General features: G+C 43.3%; 1 protein-coding gene across 9 annotated transcripts in view; it reads left to right on the plus strand.

The window, feature by feature from the left end:
• The window catches only part of AFF1 (ALF transcription elongation factor 1), a 188,568-nt gene that overhangs the window by 70,433 nt on the left and 101,651 nt on the right, over positions 1 to 16,484 (plus strand). For 6 of the 9 annotated variants that reach the window (XR_007773513.1, XM_050946780.1, XM_050946781.1 and 3 more), the window contains 2 exons: positions 12,954 to 13,074; positions 13,543 to 14,478. Coding sequence is in view for 8 of the 9 variants with exons in the window: in XM_050946780.1 (XP_050802737.1) it covers positions 12,954 to 13,074; positions 13,543 to 14,478 (1,057 nt within the window). In the remaining variant the exon portion in view is untranslated. The remainder of the gene's footprint in view (positions 1 to 12,953; positions 13,075 to 13,542; positions 14,479 to 16,484) is intronic. The other 3 variants (XM_050946785.1, XM_050946786.1, XM_050946788.1) reach the window with 1 other exon arrangement.

A 16,484-nucleotide genomic window follows, 5' to 3' on the forward strand; every position in this document is an offset into this window, starting at 1 on the left:
CTATTATACATTTTAGGCTGGCAGCAGATAGTGCGGTACGACTGCTAGCCATAGTCATCTCCTGACTGCTCGCCAGAAGATAGTGCAGTACGACTGCAGCCAGAACTGAATCTCCAGGAGACGAAACTTAAAAAGAGAATGACCTGGAGTCACTCCCACTTACGTCCAGGTGCCCCTGACCGACCTCACCGAGGCTGGCTAAAAGAGGAGGAGATGACGATGGCTACCAGTCATAATGCACCATCTGCTGCCAAAAGGCAATCAGCTGCTGCTGTGTGGCAATGCTGTACCACATGTGCCAGCAGCACCCGGGAGACGTACAGTGACAGCGAGCTGAGTGGGCTTCATTCTTGCCGTGGTATGGTGTCTGTATGGGTAACCCAGGAAAAAAGGCGCAAAATGAATGTTTGCCATTGCTTTCATGGAGGGGGGGAGCTGGGCTGATGAGATGTACCCAGAACCACCCTCGACAATGTTTTTGATCCATCAGGCATTGGGAGCTCAACCCAGAATTCCAATGGGCTGCGGAGACTGCAGGAACTGTGGGATAGCTACCACAGTACAACGCTCTGGAAGTTGACGCTAGCCTCGGTACTGTGGCCGCACTATGCCGAGTTAATGGTCTTAAGTGGGGACACACACAATCTACTGTATAAAATTGATTTCAAAAAATCGACTTCTATAAATTTAGACCTAATTTCGTAGTGTAGACATACCTTCATAGTGATTACAGCTTATTTTGGTTCCTGAACTGAAATAAGCTATGCTGGGGTATAAATGTCTTTACCTTAGTGGAGGCGGGGTATGCTGCTTAACTATACTGGTGTAGTTCAAGTGGCAGACTTTTAAGCCTGAATTGGTGGCAACTGTGAAATTATGGGTGAAAAAGCTTAGCATACACAAGGCTGTAATGTTTTATGCTTTTAATAATAATAATAAATATTATTAATAAATAATACCTAGCTCTTTTCTTCAGTAGGTCTCAAAGTACTTGACAAAGGAGTTATCCTCATATCAGTTCCCCATTTTATCGATGAGGAAACTGAGGCACGGTGAGTCCAGTCTCAGCTCTTGGCAACCTGTAGCTCCTTGGCAGCCTGGGCTACTGCAGACTGTTCCAGAATTGGCATTTCCAGGCACCGAGCTCCTTGGGAGTTCTGGCTCCTGTATTGTCCGAGATGTTGGGATGCTGGATGGGTCAGGGGACCTTGGAAACATTTCAAAGAAGTTTTTCACTAAAATGTCACGTTGTCTTTTCAAAACAAAATTTTGGAATTCCCTTTGTGTAGGAAAAACTTGAAATTTCAGTTTATTTTCCGTCTAGTTTCCAGCCTGCTCTACTTAGGTGACGAGGTGGTAGACGCTTTTGAAATACCCAGGCTAGACACACCACCTTCAGAGCACAGAAAAAGGCTGCCTATCTTCAGTAGGTGCATGCTTCAGGGATAGGCTTCCCTGTACAGTGGCTGGATCTTTTTGAAAACTTCTGGGGCCTAATCCTCCCCCTGGGAGGAAATCAAGAATAGCCCTAGAAGTCTGTATTGCAATGGGTATAAGGCTCTAGATGTTTTGTGACGTCTGTGTCAGGTTTGCCCCTCTGTCTAGAATTGGGAATGTATGTGGGGTCACCAGCCCCCAGCGTTGCCTTATGGTAGTAGAATTATGGTCTCTCTGGGTATGTCCACACTGCACATGAAGCCCAGGCTCCGGTTTAATTTAGATCCCAAGCCCCCCTTCTGTTCACATGCCTATCAGTTTGTCTCGGGTCAGTAAGCACTCAGGACCCAGGTCCTAGGGCCCTTCTGGAGGATGGGTTAGGGCCTGAGTTGTGCTGTGGCTCTGGTCCAAGCCCTGTCATTTTACAGTATGGACACAGCTCAAGCTGCAGGCTTGAGTCAGAAGGTCTGCACAGTGCAGTATGGACACATTAGCATGGCTGTGAGACGGGTCCAGCAATTGTAAGCCTAGGTTTACAGAGCTGCGTCGACGCTCACATGGAAGCTCAGGAAACTGAGTCTACAATTCCACGTCTCACGGACCTGGGGTTACAATGCAGTGTTAGTGCCAAGATTTTCGAAACTGGTTAGTAATTGTAAGGTGCCCTACCCAAAATATCTTTTTAAAAGGATCTGATAATCAGAGGCCAGGTCCTTGGTGCTTTATGAAAATCAAGCTTCTTTTTAAAATGTCTCAGATTGGGCTCTGATAATTGTTTTTTGAAAATTTTGGCCTAAGTACTTCTCTGTACATGAACTGGAATCCAAATAACTACATTGTTTTAATTCACACCTTTAATTATTTCTGTGTAAATCGGTGTGAATGCTCTTATTTTAGATTTTGAGTGGGCTCTGTTTTTTGATTATCTGAAATTGGTAAAACACAGACTTAAATTAATTTGAAATAGTGTGTTCTTAGTCTGAAATAATATCCACAGATGTGCACAGAAATAGATAAAGGTGTGAATTAAAGCCAATCTTAGTTTTTGGCTCTAGTTTGTTGTAGAGGAGACCTTACTTCTAATTGGCCATGTAGTTGGAAAATTCCAAACTTGAAGCTAATGGAAACCAACGCATCCCACCCTCTCCTCTCTTTTAAAAATGTATCTTCTTTGGTGCACTTAAATGAGAGGAAAATACACCTATGTTAACCCTGAATGAGGGTTGGTGGATTGGTTTAAAATGTGAGCAAGAGAGTAGATCAGGTTCGTTAAAACACAAATCAGAGTGCACAGGACAAATGGGTAGTCAGCTGTGCCTAGTCAACAGTCTGGGCCAATAGTTTCCATGACAGCATTAAATGGCATTTAGCAATAATACATGACTAACCTCATTTAGCAAATCCTGGTAGACCAGTACATGTGAGAATACTCACATCAGCCAGACTATTTCAGAGCAGACATGTTTGTGTTCTGCTGGAATTGGTGTCATCACAAAAACTTAGTTTGGGCTTTTTTCCTTTCTTCCTTGCTGTATCTTTGTGTTTGGCTTTTTTTTTTTTTTTTTTTTTAAATTCATGATTGTGGGGCAGGGAAGGTTCAGAGACAGAAAAGGTTGTTAGACACATTACAGGTGGTGGTTTTGCAACAAGCAGAATTTAAGATGCTGTTTTACACTCAGTATCAATATGCAGATGGGAAGGAATTGATGCTCTTTTTAATTAGGTGGTTATAACAAGTGTGAATGGAGGCAGAAAGTGGACATTTTTCCTTCATTTAAATACGTCCTGAATCTATGAGGAAAGCAACTTTATTGGAATATGGAATTCTATTTTCCCTTCTGGGAATGACAGAAAGATGTGGCAGATCCACTTGGATGTCATACTATATATTTAGTAGAATGCAATTTGCAAGATCATAAATAGTATACTGAATTTTGTTAGCTTTTTGTTTCTGCTTTCTGCTCTTTTTTTAAACCATTAATTTCCAGGCATGTGATTTTGTTAATCATACAATGTCACATTCTAGATCAGAAATTTTAAAATGAAAATGAAAATAACTTTCCCTCCCCCCCCCAATCTCAATGTCTTATGAATTTTCAACATCCTTTTTGAAAGCGTTTCTGTCCTGGTGTGTGCTTTTTAATATTTTTTATTTTTATTTTATTTTATGATGTTATTGATAAGAGGCAGTGGTAGAGATGAAATGTACGTTATTTGGTTTTATTTTTATGTGCACAATGCCCTTAATTTCATTTGAGACATTTTTGAGAGACTCATGGTTAATGCACATGTATCAGAACACAGGCCCTCTGAATTGCCCCACAGTATACAAGCCAGGATTCTCCTGTGCTCTGCTTGAGGTTGATGTACATCAGGGGTGGGCAAACTTTTTGGCCCAGGGCCACACCTGGGTATGGAAATTGTATGGCAGGCCATGAATGCTCACAGAATTGGGGTTGGGGTGCAGGAGAGACTGCGGACTCTGGGGTGGGGCCAGAAATGAGGAATTCAGGGTGTGGGAGGGGGCTCCGGGCTGAGGCAGGGGGTTGGGCTGCGGGGGTGGGGCCCACCAGCTGGAGGTGTGAACTCGGGGGTGGGGCTGGGGATGAGGGATTTGGGGTGTAGGAGGTGCTCTGGGCTGGGAGGTGGATTGGGGTTGCGGCGTGGGAGGGGCACAGGGGTGCAGGCTTCAGGCAGCGCTTACCTCAAGCAGCTCTCGGAAGCAGCAGAATGTCCCCCCCCTCTGTCTTCTATGTGGAGGCATGGCCAGGTGGCTCTGCGTGCTGCCCCGTCCGCAGGCGCCGCCCCGCAGCTCCCATTGGCCAGGAGCTGCATAGGAGGAGCCAGAATGGGGACATGCCGCTGCTTCTGGGAGCCTCGCCACCTGCGAGTGTGCGCGGAGCAGTCCCTGACCCTGCTCCCCGCCTGCTGTGCGGGAGTGGGGCAAACACCAGACCCCACTCTCCAGCGGGTGCTCGAGGGCCAGATTAAATTGACTGGCTGGCCGAATCTGGCCCGCGGGCTCTGGTTTGCCCATCCCGATCTATATGTACCTAAGATCACACCTACAATGCATTTCTGAAGAATTCTCAGTTCGGGTCTGATCCAAAGCCCACTGAAGCAGATAAACACATTTCCATTGACATCACTGGGCTTTGTCTCAAGCACCTAGTAACAAAGAAATGAATCAGCCAGTGTATAGTGCTCTGAAACATAAGCTGATTTGATAAAATTACGTATACATAACACATCAGAAGAACCACATGCTCTGTGATAACATTTTACTGTTTTTCTTTGGTTCAATTTGTGGGAAGCAACAGATGTGTGATCTATGATCATTGCACGAAAACAACCTCCACGTTTTTCTTAGACCTAATTTCTTAATTTTAAATTATCAGTGTTCTTAAGCAGAATATACATATTTTATTTCCTTCACCGCTAAGTCAAGTAGGGAGAGATTTACAGGCTAGTAGTGGTTTTCACATCAGTAAAATCACAATTTTAAATGTTCATAGATTAGAACTAATGCTCTTCAACTTTAGTTTATTGCTAAAGATGTTGTGTGTGCACGCGCACACGCGTGAGCGTTTATTCAGACATGTTTATACACTCTCTCTTTCATAGCAGAATAATCAGAGCAACCTGCTGGCTCTCTAGCTATAACATATACTTGTTGTCCCCCAGCCTGGCCCACCCACAGAGCAGATGCATGCAGAACCCAGGTTTCAGCTGACAGTACATGACATCTTTTTTTTTTGCGCAAAGATGCAATTCATGAAAATAAGATTAGGTTGTCTCACCATGTTTTTTCACTAAAGGAAAACTGGCTCATTTTGCATGTGGAAACATCCAGGATGTTAACTGAAGCCATCCAAAACATTACAGGCAGACGTTTTAAAGGAAGTTTATCTACATTGTCCAGTTGAGAATATAACTAATGCAGAGAGACTGAAAAGACAGAGTTTTTAGTTTTCTTCTAAAAACTAAGCAAGCAAGAAGTTATTTGGGTCTTTACAGATGACTGTCAAAGCCACCTGGAGGGATGGCAAGATGCCAGCTCTCACAGTTCAGGGCAGTTGCACCTGTTTTTTCCCTCTGTGGTCCCTCAAGGGCAACCACTCTAGGCTTCCCACTCCTCAGCTGTCACGTCTCTTGGGTAGAGACCTGTGTGTCTCTCTCTCCTGACTGTGGATTTTCCAGACTGCATAATGCCCTGCCTATACTGTGATATTGCCAGCAACCCAGACCACTGAAATAGGTCAGCTTCTGCGCTTCCTAAGAAGTAGATTTATTCTTAATGGAAAGCATTACAGAGAAAACCTATTAAAATAATAAAGGAATCTACACGCATGATGATAAGCTTACCAGAGATCACCCCCAGTTCCAACAAGGGCTCTGGTAGGAGTCAATCCTTCATACCGCACAAAAGGGGTTTTTCTGTGGTCACAAGTTCATAACCGCCTTAGCTCAAAACTATCCCACCCGTGCATAGTTCAGTCTTTCCTTTATACAGCTTGGGCCTTTGATATTGAGACTCTAAGAATAGGTAATCAATAGCCAGTGGTTCTCTCCTCAGGGTGTAGTTTCAAAAGGCCAGTTTTTGCGTAACCAGAGGTAGGGAATTTGCATTCCCCTCCCCGTAGACATTCCCCAGGTAAACCACTTGATACTATTTGTCCCAAAAGTCCATTCTTATCTGGCACATTGTTCAATACTGTCCTTTGGCATTCATAACCCTTCCCAGGGTTCAGATCACATCTTCCCACAATAGGTTACATGCAGTCCAGGCCCACAATAATACATTTGCATTTAATACAATGAACTCCAAAGATACTTCAATTTAATTCTATGAAGGTTGTTGTGGATATTGCAGAAAATTGCTACATGTAGCATGCCAGCTTCTCATTAACCAAGGGTTGATAGATCTTTGAGTCAGAAACCCTATTTTGGGGGAAAACCCTCAAGATCACTTGCAGTAAAGAACAAATTACTACACATGAGAGAGAAAGAGACCTAATAAAGGCAGTCTCTTTCCTTCAGAAGAGCACCTGCAACATGCTAATCCAATAAAGAATACACGTCTTAAATCTTCATCCTTTGGTAGACATATTTTCATGAATTAAAATATGGATTACCAAGCAGTTAGTGCAGGGGTCAGCAGCCTTTCCGAAGTGGTGTGCTGAGTCTTTGTTTATTCACTCTAATTTAAGATTTCGTGTGTCTGTAATACATTTTAATGTTTTTAGAAGGTCTCTTCCTATAAGTCTATAATATATAACTAAACTATTGTTGTATGTAAAGTAAATAAGGTTTTTAAAATGTTAAGAAGCTTCATTTAAAATAAAATAGAGTCTCCTGGACTGGTGACCAGGACCCGGGCAATGTGAGTGCCACTGAAAATCAGCTCGCATGCCACTGTCTTTGGCATGCATGCCATAGGTTGCCTACCCCTGGGTTAGTGTTTTAATTGCTGGCATATACTAGTTGAAAGAGTTGGTTGGGAGAGAAATCGAGGATCCCGTAAAACATCATCAGAATTCTTATATAACACCTATTCCTGTCCATATACGTGTTGATAGATGGCAATATATGTCTTTAAAACTCTTATTTACCTCTAGCAATTATTTTTATCAACTAAATATCCCAAAATGTTTCAAATGCACATCTTACATTTGCTCCATTTTGAGCAATGGCTGTTTCTCATCCTGAATAATGGTGCATAATGCCTTCAAATGGCCCCCTCTTTAAAATAAGAGTAACTGAGTTTTTTGGGTTTTTTAAATGTTAGGGAGGGGTCTGTGTAAGGAAGGGGTGGTTTATTCTAAATCTAATAATACTGACAGCATTCTTTACATGGTTTTGGTTTTTGCCTCTGTATTTTTATACTTAATATTCTCTTGGAAGCAAGCAAGCAAGTAAAAATCTGTTGTCCTTAACATGGCTTTGGAGCGGAGCCCGGAGCTGGAGCACAGAGCAGCTCTGGAGCAGTGGAGTTGCAGGTTTTTTGCCTGGAGCTTGCTCCAGAGCCAGAGCACGGCTCCAAAGCCCTGATCCTTAAGATAAACCAAAATTTGGCAGATAGGTTGATTTTTTTCTCATGTTGTTTAGATTAATATTTTAAACAGTGTTTACTTGGCATGATCTTTTTCTTCTACATCAAGTTGTGCCAGCTCAGTGGCCGCTCTCAGGAGAGGCCTAGGTCTGGAGCTGGAAAGATGTTGCAGTATCTCTAATTAACAATGGCAAACTTTTTTGTAAGGAAAGCTTTCGCAACACCTGCATGCACTTTTCTCTAGCCTGTGTTGTCACTCCCTTCATGAGAATTAGTTCACCCATCATTGTAAAATAAAAAAAATCATTATGGTGTTAATTTTTTTTAAAAATGCTCAGAATTCAGTATATCTACAAGGGCAGTCTGGGTTTTCATGACTTCTCCATGGACTGTCAGTCCATGCAGATCACAACAAAATGGGAGGGGAAATCTTGGTCTTTTTAAAGTGTTTCCCCCACTTACAGTCAAAGAAGCTAAATCTGGTCCCAAGTGAGGAAGCTGATTAATTTTCTATTTCATGCTCATTCTTCAAATTCCCAATGAATGATGAAGGGTCTTCTATCAATTCTTGCACAATGTGACTGGGAAAGTGAGTTTATACTTATGGGAACAATGAAGGAAATATTTTGGAAATGTGATATTGGTGTGAGATGGGAAGAGTTCCACACCCTTGGTTTCACCTATGTCTTTGTAATGATGGAAGTTGGAACAAAAATAAATAACACTTCAGGATGTGACTGCAATTTACACTTACAGATTCCAAGTCCAGAAGGCATTATGATCATCTAGTCTGACCTCCAGTATATCACAGGCCACAGAACTTCCACAAAATAATTTCTAGAGCGTCTCTCTCTGAAGAGAGAGAGAGAAAGAGAGAGTGTAATTGAAATTGAAGTTCAAAATGTAAATCACTTTCTCTAGCTGGAAAATATTTCTGTCTGTTCCCTCACTTAAAATGAGAAAAAGAACAGTATGTTCTCAAGTTGTCTAACACATGATGTTTATAGCTTGGCTGGCGAGATGACAGAAAATGTTTTCAGCTCCCCCAGGCTGTCTAGCCTTCTAGAGCGTTTATTACCAGCAAACACTATGGTGTCATGGTAGTTAACAATATTGTGGTCAGCAGAGGAGGAAGGGGTTAAACAGGGGTTCAGAACTTTACTCTAAAAACATACATGCACCTTGCCTACTTTAGAATTGTAGGCAAAGACTCTCTTTATTAAAAAAAAAAAAAAAAGGGGAGGGGCATCTAAAGTGAGGCTCCTAAATCCATATTTAGACACCTGGTTAAGTGGTCTGGTTTAAAAATTACTGAGCGCCCAGCATTAATCCTGACTTGAATGGGAGATGCAGGATGCTGAATGTTTTTTTGTTTTTTTTTTTAAACAAGGCAACTTATTGTGGGGCCTGAGTATGGGTTTAGGAACTTTAGGCACCTGTTTTTTTAATACCTTGACCAGAGTTGTGTTGCAAACTTTCTGCTTGCACAAAACTGAACAACCTTGCCCTGTCCCTCCTCTGAGGCCCTGCCCCTGCTCACTCCATTCCTGCTTGCTCTCCCCACTCTCTCTCATTCGCTCATTTTCACCAGGCTGGCTCAGGGAGCTGAGGTGTGGGAAGGGATGAGGGCTGGGGTTGCAACCAGAAATAAGGAGTTCAGAGTGCAGGAGGGGACTCTAGGCTGGGGTTGGGGTGCAGGGTGGGGTGCGTGAAGGCTCTGGATGGGATTGCAGGCTCTTGGGTAGGTCTAGGGGTGAGGAATTTGGAGTGTAGGAGGGTGCTCTGGGCTGGGACTGAGGGGTTCGGAGGGTGGGAGGAGGATCAGGTCTGGGGCAGAGGTTGGGGCATGGAGCGAGGAAGCAGTGGCATGTCCATGCTCCTACCTCCTATGTGGAGTGGGGGCAGGCAGGATCCCTTTTCGACCGAGTATTCCAGACACCTGGTCACCCTAAACCAGTCAAAAAGGTATATTGGATTCTGTTTTCCTGCCAAGGAATTATATGGTGCCCCCAATAGAGGACATGTCTCACATTATACAGATGCACAGTATTATGAGTGACTCTGTAGTTAGAATGGACAGGTTTCCCACTCTTAAGGTCTGATGTTCATGCTATTACCTTTTTCCAAAAACAACCTTTTTGTATGACCTTTTTGATGTTTATTCTCAGTCGTGAAGTGACTCTTGCAAAGTTTTGAAAGGAAATATATTAAACCATTTTACTTACTAGAATGTGAGGAAAATGCTGTTTCATGCTTTTAAAACAAAAACCCCACCTTTCCAGATAATTCAAATAGCATCATTCTTAAAACTTTGTTCATTGTCAACTTTAAATCTATTATATTTTTTTTAAAGGTAGCAAACATAGTTTCAGGTACCAAATCTGGCCCAGATTCCCTCTGTCAATATTTGTGACTTTTACAATCACACTTTCCTTTTTAAAAAACAAAAGATGGGGGAAAAAAACAACCCATCCCAACAAAACCCCTCCAGCTTATTCACTGTGTGAACTCTCTCCCTCCCTCGCCTTCCAAAACAACAATAAAATCACTTTGAGCAACTGAGGCCTGGTCCACACTACGCAGTTAAATCGATTTAAACAGCGTTAAATCGATTTAACGCTGTACCTGTCCACACTACAATGCACTTTAAATCGATTTTAAGGGCTCTTAAAATCGATTTCTGTACTCCTCCCCAACGAGAGGAGTAACTCTAAAATCGATATTACTATATTGATTTAGGGTTAGTGTGGATTCAAATCGACATTATTGGCCTCATTCTTTTACAGTAGCTACCCACAGTGCACCGCTCCAGAAATCGACGCTAGCCTAGGACCATGGACGCACACCGCCGAACTAATGTGCCCTAGTGTGGACGCATAAAATCGACTTTATAATATCGGTATTATAAAACCGGTTTTAGTTAATTCGAAATTATGCTGTAGTGTAGACGTACCCAGACTAGCTAACTGACTATACACAGGAATAAGTGAAACTTGCTACACACAGAGTGCTGTTAAGTATACAAAGTAAACAAACTGAAAAAACTTTACTATTTCAGCTACATGTTACCTGGAACAATAGTACATGAACATGCTTCATAAAGAGGTTTCTGAATATATATTTTTTGTAATTGACTGTGAGCCTTTCAAATCTGGTATATGTGTACTACTCATTGGGAATTCATACTTTGCTACATTTGGGAAAAAATAAGGAATAATAAAGATTTTTTTTTTAATTTTGCATATGCCTCACACTTAACACATTAATTTTCCTTCATGTCATATGTATATACTGGCTGTACTCATTTATCTGGAAGTTTGCCTTTGGATAGCATCACATCCTAAAAGTTGAACAAAGTCACAGATACCCTACCAGCAGTGGACAGACTGCCGGGTAAACCATTAGAGCAAAATATGATCTTTACAATCAAATAGTGTTTTGTCATCACATTTGTACAATAAAATGTGTCATGGACTAGCACAGAATTGAAACTATCCTAAATCCTTCATGACTCCTATGCCAAGACAAGTATCAGAGGGATAGCCATGTTAGTCTGTATCCACAGAAACAAAAAGGAGTCTGGTGGCACCTTGAAGACTAACAGATTTATTTGGGCATATGCTTTCATGGGTAAAAACCCCACAGAACACCACTCGCCATCGCATACGACCCTCAGCTAAAACCTCTCCAGCACATCAACGATCTACAACCTATCCTGGAAAACAATCCCTCACTCTCATAGACCTTGGGAGGCAGGCCAGTCCTCACTTGCAGACAGCCCCCAAACCTGAAGCAATTACTCACCACACACCACTCCACAGGAACACTAACCCAGGAACCAATCCCTGTAACAAACCTCGTTGCCTATTCTGTCCCCATATCAACTCTAGTGACACCATCAGAGGACCCAACCACATCAGCCACACCATCAGGGGCTCATTCACCTGCACATTTGCTTATGTTATATATGCCATCGTGTGCCAGCAGTGCCCCTCTGCCATGTACATTGGCCAAATCGTACAGTCCCTACGTAAAAGAATAAGTGGACACAAATCGGACATCAGGAATGGTAACATACAAAAGCCAGTAGGAGAACACTTCAGTCTTCCTGGACATTCTATAGCAGATTTAAAAGTAGCCATCTTTCAACAAAAAAACTTCAAATACAGACTTCAGAAAGAAACTGCAGAACTAAATTCATTTGCAAATTTAACACTATTTATTTGGGCTTGAATAGGGACTGGCTGACTCACTACAAAAGCAACTTTCCGTCTCCTGGAATTGACACCTCCTCATGAATTATTGGGAGAGGACTACATCCACCCTGACTGAATTGGCCCTGTCAGCACTGGTTCTCCACTTGTGAGGCAACTCCCTTTCCTTTATGTGTCAGTATAATAATGCCTGCATCTGTAATTTTCACTCCATGCATCTGAGGAAGTGGGTATTTTACCCACGAAAGCTTACGCCCCAATAAATCTGTTAGTCTTTTAAGGTGCCACCAGACTCCTTGCTGTTTATACAAAGACAGGCCTCTGCCTGCCTTTTTGGTATGTCTAAAACTTTTCAGCGCTAGGGGAAGGGGCAGGGGGAGAAGTTATCATTGATATTTTAATACTGGGACACTGTTGTGGCCTGTCATCTCAAGAGGAATGTAATCACTGTGTGTGTGCGGTAGGCCATGAGAAAGGAAGAGTGGAACTCGCACAGACTTTCTCTTACAAGATGTACATACATATTAGAGCAATGGATTCTTTTATTTTTCAGTAACATTTGTCAAGGGAAGCTAAATTACTGCATCTGGTTTTCTATGAAGTCTTCCTTTTGTGGATGTGTCACGGTTCTATAGCTGAATTGATGTAGGCACAAAGAGGTCAAGAGACTTCCCTGTTATCTCTGTTTGTGAGTTTCTCTAGTCAGTGTTCTCTTGATTCTTAGACCCTTTTGCTTGAATCTTTTCGTCAGACTACATGGCCTCCCAAATAAACAGCTTGCAACATAAATATTTAATTGAAAATAAAGCATTTAATTTAAAATATACACCTAGTCAAGAGGATGTTGTATGCAGTGTTTCAATTCTCACATAGACCGCTACTTCTGAATTTGAATGACAGCTCTGTGGTCAGAAATCTTGCTGACTTCTCCTCTAGCTGAGTGTCTTTATAAAGTTATTAATCCGTTTGCTTTCCTTGGTGTAGGATGTCAGGAATAAAACTCTTCAGCGTAGCCAGCACACTGACATATTTGCTGTGTGAGCTCTTCCCATGCCATGTGCTGACTGCCTTATGCGACTGATACATCAGTCTAATTATCAAATAGATTTTATGATTTTTAAACTCAGTTGGCTTGTTGGAAGTGTGGTGGTAACTGAGGAAATGGCTTTTGCACAGTACAGACCTTTCTCTCAACAGTGCTAGGTGAAAGGAAAATGCTAACGAATCTTTTTTCCTTCTCTTTCCAAAAGCTTGTACAATGAGGATAGAAATTTGCTCCGGATCAGAGAGAGAGAGAGACGGAATCAGGAAGCTCTTCAGGAGAGAGACACATACCCGGAAAATGCCCCCCTCTTTGCAGAACCTTACAAGGTATTGATAACATATCATGTTGCAGAGAGGAGGGGGAAGGAGATGTGACCTTCAAGTGCACTATAACATGTCTACATGTACAGTAGAACCTTCTCAGTAAGCATTGCAACCCCCAAAATGTGCACATGCAACCCCCAGGTGTTTCGCTTTGCAGTTTGAGACCAGCCAGTGAGCACTTGACTCGTTGGGGGCTACCCATTCATCACTAAGTACAGCGGGAAACAAGGTAGTTGGTTGGGGATGCGGGGAACTGCTAAAGTTCTGATTGCACCCTTTACTCACGTTTGATTAACACTCGTGTAAGCAATTCCTTTCACAGCAGGGAGACTACAGGCATGAGTAAGTGCTACCTAGGGAAAGTAAAGCATGCATAACTGTACCCTAAAATTGTGATAAAGCTATTTCTACTGACAGTAAGCCACTTAATATGCCTTTTCTTGAACATAGATCTTGATAATCTTTTTCTAGCTCTTGTATTTTCCCTTCTCTACTTTCCTGTTCCAGACTAACAAAGAAGATGAATTGTCCAGTCGAATTCAGAACATGCTGGGTAATTATGAAGAGGTGAAAGAGCTAATCAGCACCAAGTCCCATCAGAATCTGATAGGGATACCTAAGAACATTGTTCCTCTGATCCACCAGGGAAAGCCTGATCGCCCGTTCTTTCCTGAAAAGACCAGTAGTACATTACCAACCTCATTCCAGCACAGCACCCGCCATCTGGCCATGGGACCCCCCAGCTTGGCTCTCCCGTCTGCTAGTAACTCCATTCGCTACCCAAAGACACAAGCAAGAATGGAACCAGCTGCAAGTTTGCACACCAAAAGCCACAGCTTGTCCAGCGGTCAGAGCCAAGGTCCAGAACAGAGACGCAGTGGTCAGGAAAGCCATCATGGTGGTCGCCACAAGAAAAATGATAGATATGTTGGTGAAAATGGTGCTGCTGACCTGCAGGCCACCCTCTCAGAGCTTTCTCCCTTACTGTCCTCTTTGTCTTCTCCAGTGGCGCCCCTGTCACCTCTACATTCCAGTCAGCATATCCATTCCAGGTCACAGAACAATAACCAAAGTCACGGGCAGAATTACAATCCAATGAAATCGCCTCAGGACTTTGTGGCAGGATTGCATGATAATGAAACCCGGGACAGTTCAGCCATTAATCTGGCCCAACCATCTTCTCAGACATTTCCTCCAGCCTTGCCGCCAAAAAACAGTGCAATGCAGCAGAAACCTACTGCATACGTTAGACCAATGGATGGCCAAGATCAGGCGCCAAATGAGTCACCGGAGCTCAAGCCACTTCCGGAGGAATACCCTGGACAAACCTTTGGGAAAATAGCAGATCTAAAAGCAAATGCCAAGGCCAAACTATCCAAATTGAAAATACCTTCTGAGCCCACTGAGGTGAGTGAAATTGCTGTTCTCTTTCTGAGCAGGAGCTGCCAGTAGAATGACTTAAACTGAACGTTTAGGGGAGCAGAGCCTGGAGGGAAAGGAGCTACTGGAAGGCTTGATTGTTACGTGCCTTTTGTGATGCGGTGTGAGATCTGAGGTTTGAGAGCACCCTGTGGCTGGGTGGGGAAAAGATGGCACATTGCTTTTATATACCTCTTAGGATATGGCTACACTTACAGCTGTACAGCGCTGGGACTTACAGCTGTCTTCATACAGCTATGTAGGGAAAGCGCTGCAGTGTGGCCACACTGACAGCTACCAGCGCTGCAGTGTGGCCACATTTGCAGTGCTGTTGGGAGTGGTGCATTGTGGGCAGCTGTCCCAGCATTCAAGTGGCTGCAACGTGCTTTTCAAAAGAGGGAGGTGGGGTGGAGTGTGACAGGGAGCGTGGGGGAGACAGAGTGGATTTTTGGAGCTGACACTGTTGTCAGCTCCCTGCCTTGCAAGTTCTAAGGACTGGAAAATACACAGCACCTACCTTCAATCATTTTAAAAGTTTCAACCCCTTCCCCCACCCCTCTCTTATTCACTAAATGCAAATTATGCACTCCTAAATTGCCTTCAGACCACATAAGCAGCTGCTCATCACGGATTCCCCACTCCCCCTCAGCCACCTGTCTTCTCTCCTCAAGCAAACAGCTGTGAACATTCCAAAGCAATTCCCCTGCCTTCCTCCGCTCGCTCGAGCAAACAGGAGCTGTGTTTGTATTTTAGATAAGCAGCTACGGGGTGCCCGGAGTTCAGCCATTCTTCCGGTTTGTTGTGTTGTTCTAGGATACCTCCTAATACCCTGAAGGCCAATTACAGCGCTTTTGGTGGCCACACTTGACCAGCAGCGCTGCATCACCAGCCCTGCAATCCTTATACCCCAAGCAGACCAGATGTACAGCCAGCGATGCAGCCAGGGAGTTGCAGCACTGGATGTGCCTTGCAGGTGTGGACAGTTACTAAGTTGCAGCGCTGTAAACCCACCGCCAGCGCTGCAACTCTCCAGTGTAGCCATGGCCTTAGGCTATGGCCACATTAGGAAGCTTACAGCAGCACTGCTGCACCAATGCTCTAATTGGCTTAATTACTCTAGCGCTGCCCCCTCCTCTCTCCCCAGGAGCAGCAGCTATGTCAGGGTGAGAAGCTGTCCTGCTGATATAGTGCTGTTCGCACCGGTGCTTAAGTTAGCATAAGTTATGTCACTAAGCGGTGTGGCTAATTCACATCCCTCAGCGACATAACTTAAACTGTAATGTACTCATTGCCTTAGTGCAAGGGTTCTTAAACTGGGGGTTGGGACCGCTCAGGGGGTTGCAAGGTTATTACGTGGTGGGGGGGTCGCGAGCTGCCAACGTCCAGAGGCTTGCTCTGTGAAAGGGGTCGCTAGTAAAAAAAAATTCTGAAAGCTATTGCCTTAGTGACTTGTTTTTAAGAGGTATTCACTGATTTGAAGGAGGTTTTCAGTTCCTTAAAACTCAGATTTGGATGTGATGCTGCTGCAGTTACTTTTTGTGGTAAAGGCAGGTGAAAAATCATGCTCCTAGGAGGTGAGATGATGACCATATTTCTTGAGTCACTACATTGGAGATGGTCTGTGTCCCAGGTGAGTGCTGGAGGGAAGGGAAAAGAGTTGTTTACGTCCTCCACTACAGAAAAGAAAACTGACTAACCAGCTATTTGACTATCAGTATTTTATTAACTAAATGTGTAAGCTGACGTTTCCAAAGCCGTCTGAGTGATTAGAATACTCAGTTCCTCTAAGCCAGTTTTGAAAACCTCAGCCATACATTTCCAAGGATGGATTAATGTAAACGAAAAGCTCTTCAGATTATCTGCTTACCTCTCATTTTCTAACCCTCTCTTTTCTAATCTTTTTTTTTTTTTTTTTGGTTCTCTTCTGATGCAGACACTCCCTTCCTCATTTTTTCTTAGTAAGCCATTTTATTGGGCTTGGAAAACTTGCAGTT

The sequence above is a fragment of the Gopherus flavomarginatus genome, chromosome 3, assembly GCF_025201925.1.
Source record: "Gopherus flavomarginatus isolate rGopFla2 chromosome 3, rGopFla2.mat.asm, whole genome shotgun sequence".
Classification (NCBI taxonomy): domain Eukaryota; kingdom Metazoa; phylum Chordata; order Testudines; family Testudinidae; genus Gopherus; species Gopherus flavomarginatus.